At 54.3% G+C, this 22006-nt stretch overlaps 1 protein-coding gene and 1 pseudogene across 9 annotated transcripts in view; both read right to left on the bottom strand.

Moving 5' to 3' along the window:
• Nucleotides 1-8092, bottom strand: part of HSPG2 (heparan sulfate proteoglycan 2) — a 101964-nt gene extending 93872 nt beyond the window's left edge. For all 9 annotated transcript variants that reach the window (XM_027109828.1, XM_027109836.1, XM_027109834.1 and 6 more), the window contains exon 1: nucleotides 7967-8092. In XM_027109828.1, the coding sequence (XP_026965629.1) occupies nucleotides 7967-8029 (63 nt within the window). In that variant the 5' untranslated portion in view covers nucleotides 8030-8092. The remainder of the gene's footprint in view (nucleotides 1-7966) is intronic.
• An 11339-nt stretch (nucleotides 8093-19431) lies between these two features.
• On the bottom strand, nucleotides 19432-20293 carry LOC113621457 (uncharacterized; annotated as a pseudogene).
• Between the last annotated feature and the right edge of the window lie 1713 nt (nucleotides 20294-22006).

Here is a 22006-nt window from a genome sequence, read left to right as displayed (position 1 = left end):
AGGCAGGCACCTGGAGGTGGGCTGGGAAGGGGCCAGAGGCAGCTGGGAATTCCCAGCCCCACACCAGGAGAAGCATCTGTGGGGTCACCTCAGGCCACCTCTAAAGTCCTCCCCCTGCCAGCCCCGGGCTGCCTCCCCATCCCCACAGCCCGGGATTGGGGAAAAGATGCCAAATGTTAAAAAATGAAACACCTGGACGTGACCCATCCTACTGGGGAAGGGGCATGTCTCTACCCAGCAGCCCAAGGCCAAGGCCAAGTCCCAGGGTACAGGGAGCGGTTACCAAGCACGAGTGCGTCTCTTTCCTTTTAGCCCTGCTATTTCTCTAAGAGCCCATGGGAGTCAGATTTAAAGCTGTGCAACTCCAGCTTCCCTGGCAATGGACCTGCTACAGGTTTGCCCAGGGCTCCCCGGGCAAGGTCCTGTCTCCTCCAGTGGGCCTGAGGGAGGGTGGGGCTGGGATGGAGTCCCAGGAAGCCCATTCCCCTTAAGATGCATGAACATCCTTTCTGTACCCATGGGAGCCACTTGGCCACACTCTCTGTTGCTCAGAGCCCACCAACTGTACACATCTGGGAAGGGGACAATGCGTCCACAGGCTCCAGCCTTTCCCAGGCCACACCCTGCGGTGTGCCCCCACTCCTTCTCCCCCTACAGGAAGGAGCAATCAGGGTGGAAGGGTGGACTTTTTCTTGCAGCTGCAGCCTCAGTGGGGGAAGGGGAGCCAGTGACAGATCAGATACGGTTACATCCGGGGCTCACAGACTGAGAAAGAGAGGCAGAGGGAGCAGGGAGGATCCCTTAACTCGGTCATTCATTCAACAAGCCCAGGGCTTCCCTGGTGGCGCAGTGGTTGAGAGTCCGCCTGCCGACGCAGGGGACGCGGGTTCGTGCTCCGGTCCGGGAAGATCCCACATGCCGCAGATCGGCTAGGCCCGTGAGCCATGGCCGCTGAGCCTGCGCGTCCGGAGCCTGTGCTCCGCAACGGGAGAGGCCACAACAGTGAGAGGCCCGCGTACCACAAAAAACAAACAAGCAAACAAAAAACAACAAAAAAAAACAAGCCCAGATCAGGGCCTGGGTCAGTAGGTGGCAGCAACTGCAATCAGGAGAAGGTGTGTCATGCTGGGCACTGGGAACCCCGAGTCAAATACCACTCTGGCTGTGCCCTCAGCAGGAACCAGCCTAACAGAGCAGCCACTGACTGTCAAACACTCTCACATCCCAGGTACTGCGTGAGGTGCATCCACCTGGTCTCATATTCACCTGGGAAACAGGCATCATGATCCCCATTTCTGTCCTGAGGCTCAGAGAAATGAAGCAACTTCCCCAAGGTCACACAGCCACTTGGGGCTGAGCCAAGGCATGACCCTCTGAGCCCACACCTTTCCCTTGTCCTCAGTGCCCAGAAAAAAGGGCTCCAAGTCCAGTCGGGGCACAGAAAAGCAGAACACGGCACGGTGGGCACCCTGGCTTGTCTCACATCCTCCAGATTTCAGCAGAGAACAGTGGCTGGGAGGAAGAGCTCCCCTGCGTCCAGCCTCAGCAAGGAGCCTGGGCCTTCTTGGCCAGCTGGCTTCTTCAAGGCCATTAGTTTTTTTTTTATTAATTAATTTATTTTTGGCTGCATTGGGTCTTTGTTGCTGTGCGCGGGCTTTCTCTAGTTGCGGCGAGCCGGGGCTACTCTTCGTTGCGGTGGGCATGCTTCTCATTGCAGTGGCTTCTCTTTGTTGCGGAGCACGGGCTCTAGGCGCGCGGCCTTCAGTAGTTGTGGCGTGAGGGCTCAGTAGTTGTGGCGCAGGGGCTTAGCTGCTCCACGGCATGTGGGATCTTCCCGGACCAGGGATCGAACCCGTGTCCCCTGAATTGGCAGGCAGACTCTTAAACACTGAGCCACCAGGGAAGTCCTTCAAGGCCATTAATTTATTCACTCAATAAGTGTTCACCTACTATTGCCCAGCAGCCTAGCACCGGGCAAACTGTAATAAACAAAACTGAATGCCCGCCCTCTAGGTGGGGAAGACAGTGAATTTCAATAAAACACATAAATATACAAGCTGTGAGCTTAGGCTGGGGGGTTCCAAGGGATCGGTGTCTGCAGCTGCACAAATGTATTCTCAGCAAGAACCCCCTCCAGGCCAATGCAGAGGCTCCAGCTTGGGGTCGGGGCGTGGGGCTGCCCTAGCTGAGAGTCAGTCCAACACTGTCCCCTCCCCCATGCCATCCCCTCCATCACCTGCCGTTCTCCACCCTCCTCCCAAGTCTGCTCCTCTGGAGCTCTCCTACCTCAGTTAGTGGCAGCCCCATCTTTCCAATGCCCAAGCCAAAGCATATGGAGACGTCCCTGACGCCTCCCTTTCTGTCCCCTCACCCCCATAACCAGTCCATCAGCAAATCCTGTTGGTCCTACTTTCAAAATATACTCAGGATTCAACCCTTTCTTCGTGCCTCCACTGCCCTGGTACGAGCTCCCATAGTCTCGGGGCTGGGTCACGACCTCCTTGCTTTTGACCTTGATGTTCCATGTTGTCTTCTCCACACAACAACTAGAGTGATCTCTCATCTCACTCAGAAGCAAATCCAAACTCTTTCCTGTGGCTGAGGCTCCGCCCCACCTTCCCTTGCCAAGCCCCTGGCCGCATCCACCAACCCTCACCCATGCTGCTGCAGCCACGTGGGCCCCCCTGCTTTGCGCAGACGCACCAAGCACACCTCTGGGCCTTTGTGTCAGCTGTTACCCCTGCCTGGAGAGCCCTTTCCCTAGATACCTGTAGGGCTCACACCCTCACCTCCTTCAGATCACTCTCTATCCTCTTCCCTGCTTTATTTTCTCTTCCAAACACTTATCGCCACCTGCCATATTATATTTATTGTGTGTCTCCCTGCACACGCTATAATGCAAGTTACCTGAGGGAAGGGAATTGGACTTTTATGTTCTCTGCCGCAACCTCGGCACCTAGAACAGGGTCGGGTACTTAGAAGATGCTCAATAAATATCTGTGAAATGAATTTTGAGTCTAACACTTCAGGGACTTTAGTTTACAGAATATTTAATTGCATACATCATTGTCCACTCATTCATTCAACACAGACCGCAAGCCTCTGTGTGCCAGACACCACCCTGAAATCCAGAGCAACAGAGAAACAGGGCGCCCTCCTCTGTGGCTCAGGGACAGGCCTCTGGTAGGCAGCCGGGAGCTGGTCCTCAGGACATCTCACAGATGTCACGAGGACCCCCTACCCTGGGATGCTCTGAGGTCCCTGCAGCCCTGGCACACATGGGCATCAAGGAAAGGAGGGGAGGGCGGGTTCTGGGGGCGGCTGACACTTGAAGGCCCCACATTCCCAGGCCTCAAAGAGCCGCCTTGTTCCCAGGACTTTCATGACGGTGCCCCTGGCCCAGCCATCCCAGCAGCCATGAGCCACTCCCTTCTCACGGCCGCTATTGACATGCACCCGACGCCACCAGGCTGGGCAGTGAAGCTGGCGGCTCCCCACGAAGCGAGTTCCACACATTCTTCTGGGTTTCAGTCAGCCAGCTCTGGGCGCTGGGGCGGCCAGCAGGCCCTGGCCAGGCCCTGGAAGCAGGAGGGGGCAGCAGGGCCAAAGAGGCCAAGGCCGGAGCTGGGGCAACATTCCAGCAGGGCCAGGACCCTCAGCCTACCCTCCTGCTTCCTGGCAGGAGAGAGATGAGGGGAAGGCCGGCGTGGGCCCTGGGAGGAAGGGCAGGGGGCTCCGCAGATCCTTGGGAAGCTGCGGGGGGGGGGGAACGCGGCCACGTTCTGCCCCTCCTCCTCCAGCCTGAGTCCTCACAGCTGGGAGTGGACTGGGGCAGGGGGCAACAGGCCAGGGCTGGGAGTCCTTCCCGCATGTCCCGAGTGGTCTGAGGGTCCAGAACCCACACGTCTGGCCTCCAAGTGGCTTCTGAATCATCGTTCCAGATCTTTCCACATCCTGGGCGGCCACCTCACCCTCCCTCCTGAGACATGCCCCAAGGCCAGGCAGCCCTGAAGCCTCTGCAGATTCACCCTAAACCTTCAGCCCCCAGGGAACAGCCAGGGGAATCCAGTGAGGACTAGGGCCAGGCGGCTAGCCATTCTCCCCTTCACTTCCCACAGAGGGTAGGGCCTGGCCTGGCGCACTTAGGCCTTAAGGCCCCTGGATTAATTCAACTGTCTCTAGGGTCTCAGGGAATATTGGTGAGGAAATTAATTAACAAACCTACAAACGAACAGGCAATCCCAGAAATGACTGCCCTAGAGTTAAGTTTTTCTAGGCTCCCGCCAGGGCAGGTATCCCCAGGAGGCCCCGTGGACACTCGGGCACACCCATCCTGAGTGCCTCTGTCCCCAAAGCCAGACCCCGATCTTCCTCGCCCGAGGAAGCCCTTGCACCACCTAGGACCTGAGTCCTTTTATCAACATCAACTGGTGACAGTTTTATCAACACCCACCGCCTGCTGGCTACGAGTGAGCAGGATGCCGGTAGGGTGGTGAGGAGCCTCGTGTGGCTTCAAAGCCTGGCTCGTGGGGCCTCCAAGCACAGTGTACTGGGCAAGTTATAGCTGAGTTGTTGGGCAAGTTACACGATCCCTCTGTGCCTCAGTCTCCTCTGCTTAGAAAATGGGGACTGCACTAGTAGCTATAGCTTAATTCAGTCAACAGACATATTTACTGAGCGCTTACTACCTGCCAGGTGTTAAGGAGACAGCAGCAGTGAACAAAAGCACATAAGGTCCTGCTCGCATGAAGCTTAAATTGGGGGTGGGGTGGTGATAAACAAGTAAAGAAATACACATCAAATAGCGACAAGAAGAAAACAAAGCCGTGTAAGGGGACAGCGAGCGTCGGGCAGAGTAGTAGGGGACTTGAGGGAAGTGAGGCAGAGGGTCACGCAGATATCTGGCGGACAAGCATCTAGGCAAAAGGAACAGCAGATGCAAGGCCCTAAGGCGGGAGCGTGTCTGGCACGGTCCAGCATGTCTGGAGTGCACAAGCAAGGGGCAAGTGGGCAGGAGGAGAGAGTTGAGAGGGAGGGGGGAGGCCAGATCTGTAGGGCCCTGGGGGCTAAATTAAGTCAAGGGCTGGGGTCTGACGTAAGCAACACGGGGAGGGCAGGGAGGCTGTGAGCGAGGCAACAATGTGTGAGGATCTGCTGAGAAACTTCACGCATGGCAGGGAGTGGGCACTGCATAAAGGTGAACTATCCATATTATTTTGTCAGCGTCTGGCCTGGTGCCCCAAGACTGCCCTCCCCACTACTGCAAGCCCTAAACCCAGTCACCTTCTGCCGCCTTCCTTCCACCCATCTCCCGGGCTGGGCCTCAGGCCCGCAGATCCCAACTTGCCTGCACTCAGCCTGAGAACAGACCCGGGCCGAGCCGGTCGGGGTCCAGGACTCCCCGGACACAAGGAGCTCGGCTGGGGTGGGGCGGGGTGGGGGTGGGGCGTCCATCTCTACCCCCGCCAGCCTCTGCCTCCCTCTGTGGACAGACCTGCACCCTCCCTCTGGAAATCTCCAGCGCACACTCACAACCCCCTCCGGGCGGCAGATCTGGAGCAAGGGGGAAAGACAGCGCGGCCAGTTATGTCAAGGGGAGGGCTGAGGTAACACTGCCCCTGAGGGAAGGGGAGGCTCCTCCATTTCCCGCCTGCCCACAGCCTCCCCAGCAAGAAAACCCAGGGGAGGCAGGAAACAGGTATCTCAGTGACTTCCCCTCTCAGCGCTGGAAAACACCACTATCACCCTCAAGAACCCTGTCTCTTGGCGGCGCCGGCTCCAAGAAAGGAAGGGCTAAGGCCCCAGCAGGCCAAGGCAGGACCTGAGTCACTCAGGCCTGGTCCCCTCCCCCAGCAAGCCTGCCCACCTCCTCTGAACTGAAATTACTCCCACACTTAATCACAGACCACTATTTCCTCTGTCTCCTGCCCCCAGTGAGGTCTTGAGCTCCCTAAGGACCACCTTACCCTACCCTTGTGTTCTACCCTCACCCACTCACTGTGGGCTTGCAGACATGAACTGAAAGGCACGAGAGCTAAAGGGCAGCAGACAAGGAGGAGCCCAAGGCTGGCTAGGGCACAGGGCTAGAAGCCTGCTGGCGTTTAAAACTTACAACAAACTTCTCATCCCCATTTTACAGATGTGGAAACTGAGGCTCAGAGAGAGGAACTTGTCCCAGATCACACAGCTAGGAAGTGGCAAGAGCTGGGATTCGAACATGGGTCTGTAAGACTCCAGAGGCCAAGCTCTTTCCGACCCTTCTACCCTCAGCCTAGGGTGGGACCATGAAGACCTCAGTGTGGTTGCTGAGGAGACTGTAATCCCACAGGATCAGAGCTGCCTGTTGACCCATCTCAGTTCTGGGAGAGTGCAGCCAGGGCCTGTTGCTGTTCACCCATAAGCCCCCATTGCTGGATGCACTGGTGCACAGTAGGTGCTTAGCGAGTATCTACTGAATGAATGAACCCTGAACTCCTACTCACTGGCATGGAATGCTGCCCAAAGATGTGGTGAACGAACAAGTGAATGAGGATTAGCTGCAATCTGGGAATTCCTCCCACACACAGCAAACATCTCCTTCCCTCCTGCCACAACCCCTGATCAGGGGGCAGAGCTGGGGTAGGGTCAGAAAAGGAACATTTCATGTGCTAGGTTGGTGTCTACTTTTTGGAAAAGTAAAGATCAGTGTTGGGAGGTGCAAGTTCAGGTCAAGACTGGGGAGCAACTGGATGGATGGGCCCTGCTGGATGTGTTGAAGTGAGAGGCTGACAGAGGATTAAGGAAGCTGCCCTGATGCGGATGGGGGAGGAGAGGTGCTGGGTGGGTGGGGCAGGAGAGGTGAGGGGTCAGGTCTGGGGTGGGGGTTAACGAGTGACTCAGGAGGGCAGAGGTGAGAGGGAGCCGGCAAGGGGACAGGGAGTCAGTCACTGGGTAAACACTGGCCAGCTTAGATGAGTCCCTCTCTTGGCTCTGAGAACAGGGGACAGGGATGGCCCAGCACCACCTGAAAGAGGGTGGGTTGGCTCTGTGGTTCGCCATGCAGGCCCAGATCCCCAGATGTGCCCCATCCACATCTGCCACCAGCTCCCTGCCCATTGACCCCGCCCTGCCCTTCTCAGGTTCACTGGGTCCTCAGAGCCTCTCCGGGCCAAGTGCCCTCTTTCTCTCAGCATGGACCCATCCAAGCTCAGAGTAGGGGGCTGGACTGCAAGGGCAGGCCTCCCCCTGCACCTTGAAGACCTGGGGAGGAGAGAGCTGGGGAAACAGATCCACTCACTGTCCACCGCAAACCGGCTCAGCAACAGGCACTTTGAGGCCGTGTATTCTGAGTTCCCCTTGGGCATGTGGGCTGGTCTCAGAGAGGTTAACAACGTGCTGGAGGTCACACAGTTGCTCAGTGAAGAGCAGAGATTGATTCAATTCCTGGGCTGTGGGACTCCAGGGCCCGTGGGTGTTCCACGCAAGAATCAGTTGTGTCCAGAGCGGTTCGTTACTTGTGCCTGCCTGGTGACCAGCTCCCCAAGGGGAGAGACGTCGTGGTAAAGTTCCAGTGAGGATGGATATGGTCCCCATCACCACTGAGTGCCCCTGTTTCAAGCTGGCAAAGAAAGGCGTGTCCTCGCCCTGCCGAGTTCCCACCCTGCTCGAAGTTTCTCAGCCTGGCCCCCAGGAATGGCAGGCCGGACCATGCCTAGCGCGAGTCTGAGACTCAGCAACGTGGCCTGGCGACCCACGGGCTCCCACGAGGGCCGGCCCCGCCCCCGGTCCATCGCGGGGTCCCCTGGGTGCCCTTCGGCACAGCCCCACGGAGGAGGGTGGCGCCGGCCTGTACCGGCCCGGGGTCCCTGGCGGGCGCCGCCGTCCCGGGCCAGAGTCCCAGCCGCGCAGCCTCCGCGCCCCAGCCAAGTTGGCGGGGGCGGCGAGCTGGGCCCGGGGCGCCTCCCACCTCTCCGCCCCGCACACTCACCCCGAGCAGCCGCCCGTGCAGCACCAGCGCCAGCAGCAGTGCGCCCGCCGCCTGCCGCCCCATGGCCCGGCCCGCTCCGCTCACTCGCTCGCTCGGCGCCCGCCCGCAGCCGCCCGCTCGCCTGGCTGCCGAGTCCTCGGGACAGGGCGGCCCGCTCCAGCCACCCCCACCCTTCCCGCGGCCGCCCCGCCCCCGGGGCGAGGCCCCGCCCCCGGGTCTCCCCGCCCCGGGCACCAGGCCCCGCCCCCTGGACCGCCCCGGGGCTGAGGGCTGCGCTCTCCCCGGCCCGCTGCGCAGCCAACTGAGCCTTTGTCTGGGCCCCCAGCCCCCTCCGGGCGGGCCGCGGCCCAACCCGGCTCCCGCCAAACCCGGCCTGGAGTCTGGGATGGGACTGGGGCCGGGGCCCTGCGCGCTGGACCACCCTCTCTCCACGTGCACGCCTCTCCCGCACCTCCCCACCGACCCCCGGACCCCTAAATCCATCTGTTCTCACACCCTTTCACACTCCGCAGACGTGACTCCACGCGGGCCGCTCTCCAGGACCCTCCAGAATAGCACGCGCTCACACGGGCGCGTTTGGTACACGCGCTCACTACAACTTTGGCTCACAAGATTACCTGCACACTGTTCACACGCTAACGTGCTTGTCCACTGCCCGTGAACGCTTGCACACGCTCACTCCCTTCACCCAACTTTCATATAGTAACAGTCCTCCCCGACTCAAAAGATCACTCTATCCCTTGAAAACCTTCACCTCTACAGGTGACACAGTGGACACAGCTTATACACACACACACTCAGCTGCCCACGTTCATAGTCACATTTTCACACACATATATGAATCCCAGGACAGGAAGCGGAAGGACGTTTTCATACTCAGATTCCCCACAGGGTCTCACAGTTCACACACAGGCCAACATAATTTCTTTTTTATTTCTTATTTTTTTTCTTGCGGTACGCGGGCCTCTCACTGTTGTGTTGGGTTTTTTTGTTGTTTTGGGGATTTTTTTTTTTGCGGTACGCGGGCCTCTCACTGTTGTGGCCTCTCCCGTTGCGGAGCACAGACTCCGGACGCGCAGGCTCAGCGGCCATGGCTCACGGGCCTAGCTGCTCCGTGGCATGTGGGATCTTCCCGGACTGGGGCATGAACCCGTGTCCCCTGCATCGGCAGGCGGACTCTCAACCACTGCGCCACCAGGGAAGCCCCGAACATAATTTCTTACACGCACAGCACCTGCATTTTTTTACATTTTCTCAGTACCTCACAGTGGGCACTCAATACGAACCTGAATTACCCCTGATACACACCATTCTCCACATAAATCACTCACAGACCAACTTTGATTCACATAAGTCACAGCCCCACTGCCAGAGATGCACCATCTCACACACCCAGGCCCAGACACAAACAGACACTGCCAAAGCCCAATCACAGACGCTTGGGAGGTAAATCCCAGTCCCTGATGACACAGACCCACAGACAACACACACAGCCATGCCACCAGGCCTCCCCAGGCCATGGTCTCCTTGCTGCCTGAAAATTTCTAGGGCAGCCCAGGCTGATGGGTGGAGAGAAAACTGGGGTGTGTAGGTGTGTGTGTGTCACTTAGAGGAAAACCTTTTCTGAGTAACGATGGAGGAGAATAAAAACTGAAGTTTCCATTGTTTCCTGTGAGATTTGCTAGGTTCCAGAGACTCACAACCAGGGTTTGCAGCCAGGAGTGAGGTGAGCTGTGGACAGAAGGAAATGCCCAGCTCACTGGGCGGCACCAGGCCTGGCTCCGGAAGGCATGTTCCCTGTGATAAGGGCCAGCCTGCAGTCTCCCAAGCACTCTGAAGCCTCCCATCTGGGAGATGGGAAACCACTGGCATCCTGACTGGCACCTGGGGGATTAAGAAAATACTGGCATCCTGACTCCCTTCCCAGATAAATGCCCCATCTCCAAAAGCTGGGGTCTTCTCCACCCTGTGGGGTGTATCTAGGGGACCAGCTCAGAGCTGTAAGGGGCAGAAACTACATTCACAGTGGTTTGGCCAACTCCCCGGCCCCAGCCCAGATGCCAGACACAGCACTGAATAAGGTCTGTTTCTGCTCCAGACAGGGAGGTAGGGTGGACAGAGGAGGGATGCCTGATCTTGGCCCTTGGTGAACCCCTACTATGATGGAGGGAAAAGGGAGGCTATAATCCCTGTCCTCATGGTGTTCTCAGTCTGCTGGAGGATCCTGCCTCCATCATCTTGCTGTGCAATCTTGAACAGATTTTTCAATCTTTCCATGACTCCATTTCATCATTTAGACAAGAAGAATAATGTTAAGACCTCCATCACAGTGTTGTTATGAGGATTAAAATGAATTAATATATTTATTTTTTAAAAAGAACAGTTTGGGGCACATGGTAAGCCCTAAATAAGCGATAGCCATTTCTTTCTCTCTTTCTTTGTGGCAGGGCAGGGGTGGTGCGCGCTGCGGCATTCGAGATCTTAGTTCCCCGCCCAGGGACGGAACCCATGCCCCTGCATTGGGAGTGCAGAGTCTTAACCACTGGACCGCCACGGAAGTCCCAGCCATTTCTCTTATTACTGTTTCTGGGTGAGCTCCCAATCTAGAAAGGGAGACACAACTCTTCCCTCAGGGGACTCCAGTCTGATGGAGGAGCAGTCCCTGCACCCAGTGTCGCTCTCAGTCTGAAGGCCAGATGCAGCCTCCAACCCCAATGACCTCTAGTCTGATGGGGGAGTACAGCCTTGCATTCATCAAACTTCCCTGATGAGGAAAACTACAGAACTCCACTGACTTCAGAGTTGACAGGTGGCCAGCCTTGGTGGCAGGATTTTTCCAAGGCCTTGCCTGTCCGTGGAGGGTCAGCATCCTTGACAAATCGCATTTTGTGAGCTGCCTCAATGTTCCCTACCTCGGGCCCTTTAAGTCCCAGAGCCTTGGCTTCTTGGATGATTTGTTCATAAGCAAAGGAAAAGGAGAACAAGCAACTCTTTGTAGATGTTTGGTCAAGACTAAGTCTGAGCTATAAGTCTTGCTTCCTAAAAGAGGTTGAGGAAAGACATGGTAAAGCTTACTGGACTGGAAGGAACTGGGCTGACGTGGAGGGCAGGAAATATGGCCTGTCGAGAAAGTTCCAGAATAACTCCACCTACCCTGAGGATTGGTCATCCCCTTGTTTATTCTGCATCCTCTCCTTCCCACTAAGGGATTTGGCTGGCTCTGTTTTATTTTGCTGTCCTTGATATCTTTAGTAAACGTTCTCAAGTTGCTTTGTCTAGGGCCTGGCTATCTCCTCATATGGCTTAGAAGGGGAGCAGAGGCAAGGCCTTCCAGGCGCTTGCTGAACCCAGGAGGCATCTATAATTGCAGTGTATGTACTCATAACTCTGGGTGCTGGTCACACTCTTTGGGAGAGAAACAACTCAAGCCTCACACAAGGTTCCTTAGATAAGGGGAAACTACGAGAGTTTGGATAGGCAAGAGCGGCCAAACAATTTGGCTTCTGAGAAACAGGAGTCTGATCTAGTCTGATGGGGGAGTACAGACTTTTGAGTCACCTGTCTGCCAGAGTTTGTGGGTCACCTGTCTGCCACTACAAAATTGACAAGACTCAACTTCTACTGGCTTCCACTCCTACTCCAAACCTTTTCTTTGCCTTGGAGCTTCTCACTCATCTCATATTCCTTTATTCATTCAGGGCTGCAGTGGACGGATGGGCAGGTTGTTCACTGAACAAGGGTATGCAGCCAAGGGGATCCTGTTGTGGTGTTACATCTGCCCAGAGGGGGTACCTTTTGTAATATGAGCAAAGGTTAGCTGTGGCCCTGCATTCATTCAACAATGAAAGTAAACATCTATTATGCACAAGGGATGCAATGCCTGTGTGGGAAAACAGATGCCGGCAGGGCAAGGATATGTACTTGGGTAAGAAAATGGAACAGGAAATTGGTGTGAAAGGGAGTGGGATGGAGGAGAGGGAACCAGGAGATGATGTGGAGAAGAGGAAGAAGAGGAGGGAGGACACAGTTCCAAGCAGGCAGTGAAAATTCATGGACAGGGAGGGAAGCATGCAAGGCAGGGAGATGCAATCCTGGCCAACTCTCCAGCCACACGCCTCCCCCACCCTGGTCTTTGCACATGCGGTTCCTTCTCCTTAAGGGCTATTCTCACCCAACACCCACCCCACTTCACCCTACTACTCTCTTTTAGGATTCAGCTCAAACCTCATGTCACCATAGAAGCCTCCCCAACCTCCCAGGTTAGATCATGTCCCTCACTATGCTTTCCCACAACCTCCCTCCCCCATGCTTCTCCCTCTTAACATTTTTGACAATTGCAATAATTTGGAAGACCATTTAATATGAAGAGGCATAATGAAGGCAGAGAGCGTGACTACCTGCTTTCTGACTTGTTCCCAATTGTATCCCCTGTGAAGGGCACAGTGTCCGGCAAAGTTGGCATTTGAATTATTTTACCTGAATGAAAGAACAAGTTGGTTCAAGCAAAGCATAAGGCATAAATGCCCCCTTTCTGGTTTGTACTTGGGGCAAAGATAAACTCCCCTCACAGTCTGATCAACATTGAATCTCACTCGATCACAGTCCTAGGCAGTAGGCAAGTGAGTGTATTTTATTACCACCCTTTTCAGACAAGGAAACTGAGGCCCAGGGGATGAAGTGGCTTGCCTACATTACACAGTCAGTGCCAGGAGCCGTGATGGAGCCAGGATTCATGTCCATGTCTGTCTGACTCTAGAACCCACATTCTCAACCCCTCCTAGTATTTCCCCAACACCCCTCGTCATTATCAAGTGCTTTCTTGCTGAGCTTCCACCTTGGGGCCTCACAGATCACCTGCCCTCTGAGATGCTCCTTGCAAAGGGGGTTCCCTGGTCAAGAAGTTTGGGAACTCTGTACTCTTTCCCACACTTTGGCCATCTCGAGGGACACTAGCACAGGAAAGTTTCTGAGCAGGCCTCCAGTAAAGTCGCCTGTCCAACTCTGCTTAACCCAGCATTCCTCAACATATTCAAGAATGGAACCCAGTTGTTTTTTGGAAAAACCTTTTAACATCTCACAAGACTGGTGTTTCTCATAACACACTTGGCAAATACTACCCCTGACTCCTGGAGCTGACCATAAATGGTCTCTGTAATTGGAATTTGTCACTCGAGCCCCTCACACCGCCACCACTCCCCTCTATCCAGGCTGGAGTACTCATGGCCTCCATACAACCCCTCACATTCCGGCCCACACACCCCTGCTTCAGCTCTAGAAGACGTCTGCGTGGGGACTGTAGTTGGAGCTCCATAAATACTCAGTTTCCTTCCTTTGTCACTGCACACATGGGCATTTTACCTCCTGTGATCAGCACATGCTGACAATTTCCTGTCTTGTTTTTCTCACTTAACATTTTCATAAACACAGTTCTATGTGTCAGTCAAGACCAGGGCTACTTAAAAATGGCTCTGTGGACCAGTTCCCAAACTGTGTATTACCAGTCCGATATGAGATAAGAAGTTTGCTCAGAGCGTGAATCAACTGTGTCAGTAAGCACTCTGTTTAGCTCAGCTGACACTATTTTTTTCTTGGAATACTTGGTCCGTTTTGGAAGCAGCTCATGGATTTACATCCTGGTATGAGCTCTTCATTGCAGTTGGTAATCGTTAACAGTTTGTGGGCCAGCGACTCTGAATAGCAGTAGTGTTGACTTTGCACGTAATATTTCTTTTAAAAAAATTTATTTATTTATTTGGTTGTGCTGGGTTTTAGTTGCGGCAGGCGGGTTCCTCAGTTATGGCGTGAGAACTCTTAGTTGCGGCATGCATGTGGGATCTAGTTCCCTGACCAAGGATCGAACCCGGGCCCCCTGCATTGGGAGCGTGGAGTCTTATCCACTGCGCCACCAGGGAAGTCCCAATATTTCTAATAATTATTTGGTGTCAGGTCTCATCACCACACCGTTATTCATTAGCCCTATCCTGTCTTTGGGTATTTGGGCTGCCTCCAGGTCTCTGTGATTCATAAAGCATTGCTCTGAGCTGATACGTATGCATCTGTGGGTTTATTTTTATAGTTCCCTCAGTTTTTCAGGACCACAAACCTGAGGCCAGAGAGGTGGGGTGGCTTCCGCAGGGTCACGAGTGACAGAGGCAGGCCTCCCACTCAGACCTCCTGACCCCCAGCCCCTTGTTCCTTCCTCCAGCCTGCACTGCCCTTCCTACTGGGCAGACTTTCCGTCCCTTTCATGCTTTTCTTTGCTAGGCTATGAGCCTTCTGCAGTGTTCCCACATGTTGTCTTTTGGAGCTCGAGAGAAATCCTTCTGGAATGTCCTGTGCCTTCTCCCTCGAGTTCCCGGCTTTGTTCAATTGTTCATGAGAAATTCCTGCCCTGTTGGGAGGGGCTCAGGAGGCTGTGAAAAGAGTTTGCCAAAAATGGTGGTACCCACTCGGGCAGAGCACGCGTCTGAGGCTCTGCCTCTCTTGAGATTTCTGCTTAAAAGGGGGCCGTGTGGATGCAACTAGTGGGGAGGGTGTCACACACCCCCAGTTTTCTGTTTCCTCTGTAGAGCAAGCAGCACCAGTCGCATGCTGGCAGAAGAGATAAAGTGGGCCTCAGGAAGGGGGGCGAGGTGGGCTAAGGCTGAGGGGGTTAGGTCCAGAGATGAGGAAAGTTTAGGGTATGGTGAAGGTCAGGAACAGGATGAGTGTGTCTCGGCAACACACACGTGGGTAACACAAAAAGCTGTGTGTATTTCCTAGAATCCTAGAATCATGATATCAGATTAACTGTTTGAAAAGGGCCATATCAGACTGGTTTTTTTTAATAAATTTATTTATTTATTTTTGGCCGCGTTGGGTCTTTGTTGCTGTGCGCGGGCTTTCTCTGGTTGCTGCAGGCAGGGGCTACTATTTGTTGCAGTGCATGGACTTCTCATTGTGGTGGCTTCTCTTGTTGCAGAGCACGGACTCTAGGCATGCGGCTTCAGTAGTTGTGGCTCTTGGGCTCTAGAGCGCAGGCTCAGTAGTTGTGGCGCACGGGCTTAGTTGCTCCGCGGCATGTGGGATCTTCCCGGACCAGGGCTCAAACCCATGTCCCCTGCATTGGCAGGCAGATTCTTAACCACTGAGCCACCAGGGAAGTCCCCCAGATTGTTTTAAATACACAAAAGGAATTCTAATGTCATGCACCTATACTCAGTGTTACCAAAGGCCACAGGGACCAGTGGATTGGGTAATTGAGACCACAGGTGGGCTTTGAGGGAATTTCTCCTTTTGTTTATTATTTCCTGGGAAGAATGTATTTGAGGTTAATGCTGCCCTGATCAGAACACTGGTGTTGGGGGCAGCCCGAACCTCCAGGTTTAAATACCATCCTTGCTTTGTCTAAATTTCTGCATATTTTGAGGCCAAGATTTACCCCTCTTTCTCTTGGAATCTGTTCAATAAATACTGAGAAAGAAACTGCACTTTGGATAGAAAGGGCACTGGTTGAGGGGCAGAGCCCTGGGGTAGAATCCCAGCTCTGCTATTTACCAGCTGCCTCAGTTTACCCCTCTGTAAAATGGGTACTAAAACCTAGCCTCGCAAGGAGCAGAGGGCTGTGAGCCTATGTTTCAGGCCTTGGCAGCATGCCTGACACACAGTGTGGGTGCTCAATAACAGTGACATACGTCTGCAGGCGTGAAGGACTTTCCCCGGCCACCCTCAGCTGCAGGGACACGTAAGCTGCTTCTGTAACACAAGATGGACATCACAGCAGCCTCTGGCATTGTTTTGCAGCCGGTGTGCTGCTTCCTGTTTACATGGACCCTGCAGATGCATGGCTTGAACAGTGGACATGGGGGACTTCCTGTGACCTCTGCATGGCCACACTGAGCAGAGGGCCTTCTCTAACTAAGAACCTTCTCTGGACTTGGGCTGAGTGACTGGTGGGAGAGAATCACGAGTAGTGAGTTTCTACCCTGAGTAAGAGTTAGAGCAGCGCAGGGATCCTGTCCCTTTTGGGTGCAAATCTAATCCTCAGTCTTCAGACTTGAGCACTCGCTATGTACAGAGCTCTGCACTGACATCTATCATTCACTGAGCACCTACTACGTGCAAGATGTTGTAATCATGAAGATAATTATTATCACTGAGTGCCTGCTCTGCACATAGTACTCTATAATGAAAATGTCAACCTCTTTTTTTTGGCTATGCTGTAGGGGGGTTGAGGGATCTTAGTTCCCTGACCAGGGATAGAACTCGGGCCCCGGCTGTAAGAGTGCCGAGTCCTAACCACTGGACCACAAGGGAATTCCCTCAAACCGTTTTTCTGGAGAGCCACTGTGTTCTATAACTGTAACCATCTTCATCATAATCATTTGTTCCTGACCGCTCTGTGCCTCAATTTCCTCATCTATACAATAGGGACAATCCTTTCTTAAAGGATTGATGAGATGATTGAGTTAATACACACAAAGCACTTAAAACAATGCCTGGAGTATACTTAAGAGCTTAATAAATGTTGGCTGTCATGATTAATATTATTAGTTATTGAATATTCATTGTGTGTGAGACACTGTGATTCTTCTTTTTTTTAAAATAAATTTATTTATGTATTTATTTTTGGCTGCGTTGGGTCTTTGTTGCTGTGCGTGGGCTTTCTCTAGTTGCGGCGAGTGGAGGCTACTTTTAGTTGCAGTGCGCGGGCTTCTCATTGAGGTGGCTTCTCTTATTTCAGAGCACGGACTCTAGGCGCGTGGGCTTCAGTAATTGTAGCACATGGGCTCAGTAGTTATGGCTCACGGGCTCTATAGCACAGGCTCAGTAGTTGTGGGCTTAGTTGCTCCGTGGCATGTGGGATCTTCCTGGACCAGGGCTCGAACCTGTGTCCCCTGAATTGGCAGGCGGATTCCTAACCACTGCACCACCAGGGAAACCCTGTGATTATTCTTAAGGTAATAATAGTTAAGGTTACTGAGCACCTATTGGGCACGAGAGCTTGTAATCAACATCAGTGTAATAACTGAGCTCCTCTCGTGAGCCAGAACTGGGCTAGATACTGGAGACCCCGAGAGCAGTGTCCTGGTCAAGGGTCTGATTCTCTGATTAGGGGAAATTGGACTGTTTTGAAAGTAGGCCTTTCCAGGAGAGTCAAGGTTGACTCGAATGCAAATATATGCCTAGAGCAAGCAGGGGATGCCTTGAGTGGCCAGAGAGAGTGTTTAGGAAACAGGACACTCTTGAACTATCTCTTGAGCTGGGCCAAAATGGACCCCAACAAGCTGTGTTCCTGTGAATGTTCGCCTGGGCAATGGGTCACTAGGGGCCTGAGCACCCACCAGACAAAGGCCAAAGTCTTCTCCCTGGGGAGGGAAGGGGTGCAAGAGACAGAATAAAGAGTGTGCTGCACTGCTGAGCTTTGGACCCAGGGAGGATCTCCCCAGTCCTCAGAGATGGAATAAAAGTGGAGGTGAGGGCTTCCCTGGTGGCGCAGTGGTTGAGTCCGCCTGCCGATGCATGGGACATGGGTTCGTGCCCTGGTCCAGGAAGATCTCACATGCCGCGGAGCGGCTAGGTCCGTGAGCCATGGCCGCCGAGCCTGCGTGTCCGGAGCCTGTGCTCCGCAATGGGAGAGGCCGCGACAGTGAGAGGCCCGCGTACCGCAAAAAAAAAAAAAAAAAGTGGAGGTGAATTCAATGGACTAGGGGTTCGGTGCCTCCTTCCTTCCTCCTGCCTTGGGGCCACCGTGTCAAGCTCATGGATATTGCAGGCTTGCTGCCTTCTCTGCCTGGTCACAGGGCTAGGCCATGGCAGGCGACCTCCAAAAGCCATGGAAATTTGTAGACCTCCAGGTTCTGTGTTATTTCAAGGTCAGCCCCATTCCACATTCTGAGTTGCTGTTGGCCCTCATATTTCCAAGGAGAAAGGAAAACTCCAGCAAGAAGGGACTGGGCCCGAAATTCAGAACCACAGAGAAATGGGCCCTGAGGCCTGAAATGGCCCCTGGGCAGCCTGGAAAGATGGCTCAGGACTCTGGAAGCCTGAATTCTTGGGTGGAGGCACTCTTAGTTCTCAGCTCAGGAAGCTCCAGGCCTGGCTTTGGACTTGGAGGAGAGACTCAGAAATATTCTAGTCCGAGGGCCTTTAGAGACCATCAAAAGGACCCCACTCATGTTACAGAAAGGGAAACAGAGGCCTGGAGAGGGGAAGTGATGTCCCCAAGGTCTCAGGGCAGGCTGGTGGCAAAACTCATCTGGAATCTGGTCTCCAGAGTCCCTTAGGCAGAAGGATGGTGAATAACTGGGTGCCTTGTGGGGCCTGATTCCTCAGCACCCAAATCAGTTGAGTCTCTGAAGGTTTGGAGCCCTCGGTGGCCCAGGGAACATTTTCCCAGATATTCCCACCTCATTCTGACCCTTCCAGCTCTCACCTGGCCTGGACAGACCACTCTCCTCAGAGATTTCCCAGGAAAGGCTGTCCCCCAACCTCTACCCATCCCTGGTTGCCTGTTCCAGCGCATGTCACGCTAGCCATCAAGGTTTGCTCTGCATCTACCCTGGGCCCTGGTCATTAAAACCACATCTTTAAAAGAACAGATATATATAAAGTACTTAGCACAGTACTTGCCACATATTAAGTGTTCTGTGAGGCTTTCCTATCATCACTGTCATCCTCATCATTGTTACTTCTACCTTTCTTCCTACATGGGGCTGTGCTAAAATCAGTAACAATTCTTTTTTTTTTTTTTTTTTTTTTGCGGTACGCGGGCCTCTCACTGTTGTGGCCTCTCCCGTTGCGGAGCACAGGCTCCGGACGCGCAGGCTCAGCGGCCATGGCTCACGGGCCCAGCCGCTCCGCGGCATGTGGGATCCTCCCAGACCGGGGCACGAACCCGTGTCCCCTGCATCGGCAGGCGGACTCTCAACCACTGCGCCACCAGGGAAGCCCAATAACAATTCTTAAAAAAAAAAAAAGAAGAAGAAGAAGAATATGAATAGGGATTGAGAATGAACAGCCTCAGCAGAGGCTAAGGGAGGCTGAGAAGCTCCCCAGTGATTCATTCAAGGTGTAAATCAGAGATTCCAAACTCAGATCTGTGGGCCTCACATTCAGCTTGCAAGTACTTTTGTTCAGCCCTCAAACACCATGATATTTTTAAATTTGTTGCCAACACATAGAAAATCAGATTCCTGGCTTCTCTTGAAAAGGCAACCGCCCGTTTGAGAGCTGGGTTTAGACGAGGTATCCCCTCTCCACTCAGTCACAGTCTCCACCACTCCCTACTACCACCCAGCCCCCTTCACCCATTCACTTTTACCTGCCCAGCCCTGTAGGTCCTCAAGTGTCTAACCCCCCATCTAAATGGCTGTCCCCACCACCACTCCCAATGGAGGCTTGGAAGGTACATTTTGCCACAGACAATTTACTTTCCACAACTGCAGCCTGATGGATGTGTGCCCACTTCACGGCTGGTGTTGATGTCACCACCAGCTACAGGGCTTAGAGATGGGCTCGGGGGCTCTCCAACCCAAGAGGATTGCTTCCCAGAACTTGGGCAGATGACCTAAGGAAAAGATCCCGTTGCCGAAGAGAGGGAGCTCAGGCAACTTTATCCCCGGCTTCTGCGGCAGCATGGGAGTGAGGTTCCGGCTAGGAGGCCCGTGAGGGCAGCTCGGGTTGGTGGAGCCATCCACGTACTGCAAAGCATGGACAGCCCTGGAGGACGGCACCACGCAGGTGCTGGCACAGGAGTTGTCAGAGGCGGCCAGTCTGGTGCTGGGGTTGGAGTACCTGTGGGGGAAGGAGTGGTCCAGGTGGTCCAGGTGGTCCAGGTGGATGGAGTTGGCGGCGCGTGCCAGGTAGCTGGCTGCAAGCCTCGGCAGGCTCAGGGATGACTTAGGGCGGTTGGTGTAGAAGGCATTGGTGGATCTGTCAAGGTAGTTGATGCCTCTGATGAGTTGGTCCAGGGAGGTGGGGCCAGAGGGACCCGAGGGACGATCTGTACAGAACAGGCAGTGGGGACTGCCATGACAAGCAGGCTTTCTGGCCACCTTGGGGCACTCAGCAAGTGGCTTGTCTCCACACACCTGGAGTTGTAGGGCCGGCCCATGCAAATTCTCCTCACTGGAAGTCTGGGGGAGCCGGGGTTGTCAGACTGCTCTGAAGGGCTGCTGCTTGCCTCTGAGCCACTCAGGTACGAGAGCACTTGAGGTTGTTAGCCCAGGTCACGCTGGGGCCGTGGGGCCAGCCTGGAGTCCCAGCCCGGGCCAGAAAGGACACATTGGTGGGATGGTTCAAGCGGCTGCAGGTGTTAGAACGGCTCACTTGGCGTCCAGGCATCATCCCGGTCGGGCAGACAAGGCTTCGTGGTGTGGAACTGCTGAGAATTCACCTGGAAGCTGGTCCCCTGGGCCTGGCGAGGAGAGAGCTGGGTCACCTCTCCTTGTCACATTCCCTGGGCTTTCTTGCCGGGTGTTCCTCTTCCCATCCTCCTCCCAGGCCCAGGGATTTTCAAGCTGGAAAACGGCCACCCTATTCTTCAGAAAGCACAGAGGACAAGAGATGGGGAAGAAGGCAAGACCCTGAGAACAACTGAGGCCAGAGGACCCCTAGGAAAAGTGGGGCAGTCTCTGTTTTCCTTTAACTCTAGACCATATTCTGAAACTCCCATTTACCTTTTTTTTTTTTTTTTTTTGCGGTACGTGGGCCTCTCACTGCTGTGGCCTCTCCCGTTGCGGAGCACAGACTCCGGACGCGCAGGCTCAGCAGCCATGGTTCACGGGCCCAGCCGCTCCGCGGCATGTGGGATCTTCCCGGACTGGGGCACGAACCCGTGTCCCCTGCATCAGCAGAGGGACTCTCAACCACTGCGCCACCCAGGAAGCCCCCATTTACCTTTTAAGCAGGGACACTAGGAGACCACAAAAGCAAAGGACTGAATCTCTAATGGTGAAATTCCAGGTACTGAGACACACATTCTTTGGAGGTAATATCAAATAGCTAACCATCCACTACTCAATGCACCCTCATACTAAAAAATATATCTTGGAAGCGATGTGATACATGCCCTCTCTCTTTGCCCAGCCCTTTGCTTGTGCCTTACATTGTAAGTCTCACTACAAATCTAGGAGGTAGTTACTGTTCTATTCCTATTTGACAGGTGGGGAAACTGAGGCTCAGAGAGATGACGTGACTTGCCTCAGATAACACAGTTTGTAAGTGGTGGGGGCCAAGATACTATCTTGAGCGTGTCTGATGACCCTTAAGAGACAATGCCACATTGTCGGGGTGACTTTGCCCCCCCCCACCTCAGTCTACTGAGGAAGAATTCTCACCACACCTGTTGTCCTGTCTGCCTGGACGGGGGCACTGATGGGGAAAACCAGATGGAGAGGAATGCTTGTTAACCCTGTACCTGAGATCATCTTGACTCTATGAACCCCAAGTTGAGGAAGCGGGGGCAAGGTGGTGCTGTAAGTCTACTAATGGGGCTGGGCTTGTGAGACAGAACCTTCCAGGATATTTGGTCTTCATCCTCTCTGACAGTAGGGAGCTCCTCATCCACCCACAAGAGAAGTGGGCTTTGGGATTCCTACTCCTCCTGGTCTAAAAGTGGGCACCTCACAGGGACTAGGGCCTGACCAGGCTCCAGTCCATTTAACCCCGCCTCCTGTCCCTGGGTCTGCCTGGGCAGTGGAGCCCCACCCCCATTCCCATTGTCCCTCAGGTCCCCAGTAGTCCCCCTTACCAGAAGGAAGGTTCTGATTTCTCTCCCCCACTACCGCCGGCTTGATGCTAATTTTCCACTTCTGCCTAGTGAGAACGGAGCAGTATTTGAGCCTGTCCCACCCGGAAAACAGCTGCCTGCCCCTCTCCCAGCCCAGGGCCCTTCAGCTGCCCTTGTCCATTGGGTCTGAATCGCGTGGAATGTCCAGACTCTCGCCTCTTCCATCCCCGGTCCCCCCCGCCGCATCTCCTCCTCCAGAAATATGGGAGGTGGCTGAGGGCTGGTCCCCAAGGCCCCCCTTCCCTTCCCTTCCTGGCTGCCTGGTCCCA

The sequence above is a fragment of the Aethalodelphis obliquidens genome, unplaced genomic scaffold (genome assembly GCF_003676395.1).
Source record: "Aethalodelphis obliquidens isolate GAN/ISIS:26980383/991018 unplaced genomic scaffold, ASM367639v1 scaffold9, whole genome shotgun sequence".
Taxonomy (NCBI): domain Eukaryota; kingdom Metazoa; phylum Chordata; class Mammalia; order Artiodactyla; family Delphinidae; genus Aethalodelphis; species Aethalodelphis obliquidens.
The sequence above is the reverse complement of the archived record's forward strand: the minus strand, read 5'-3'. Positions and strand labels throughout refer to the sequence as shown.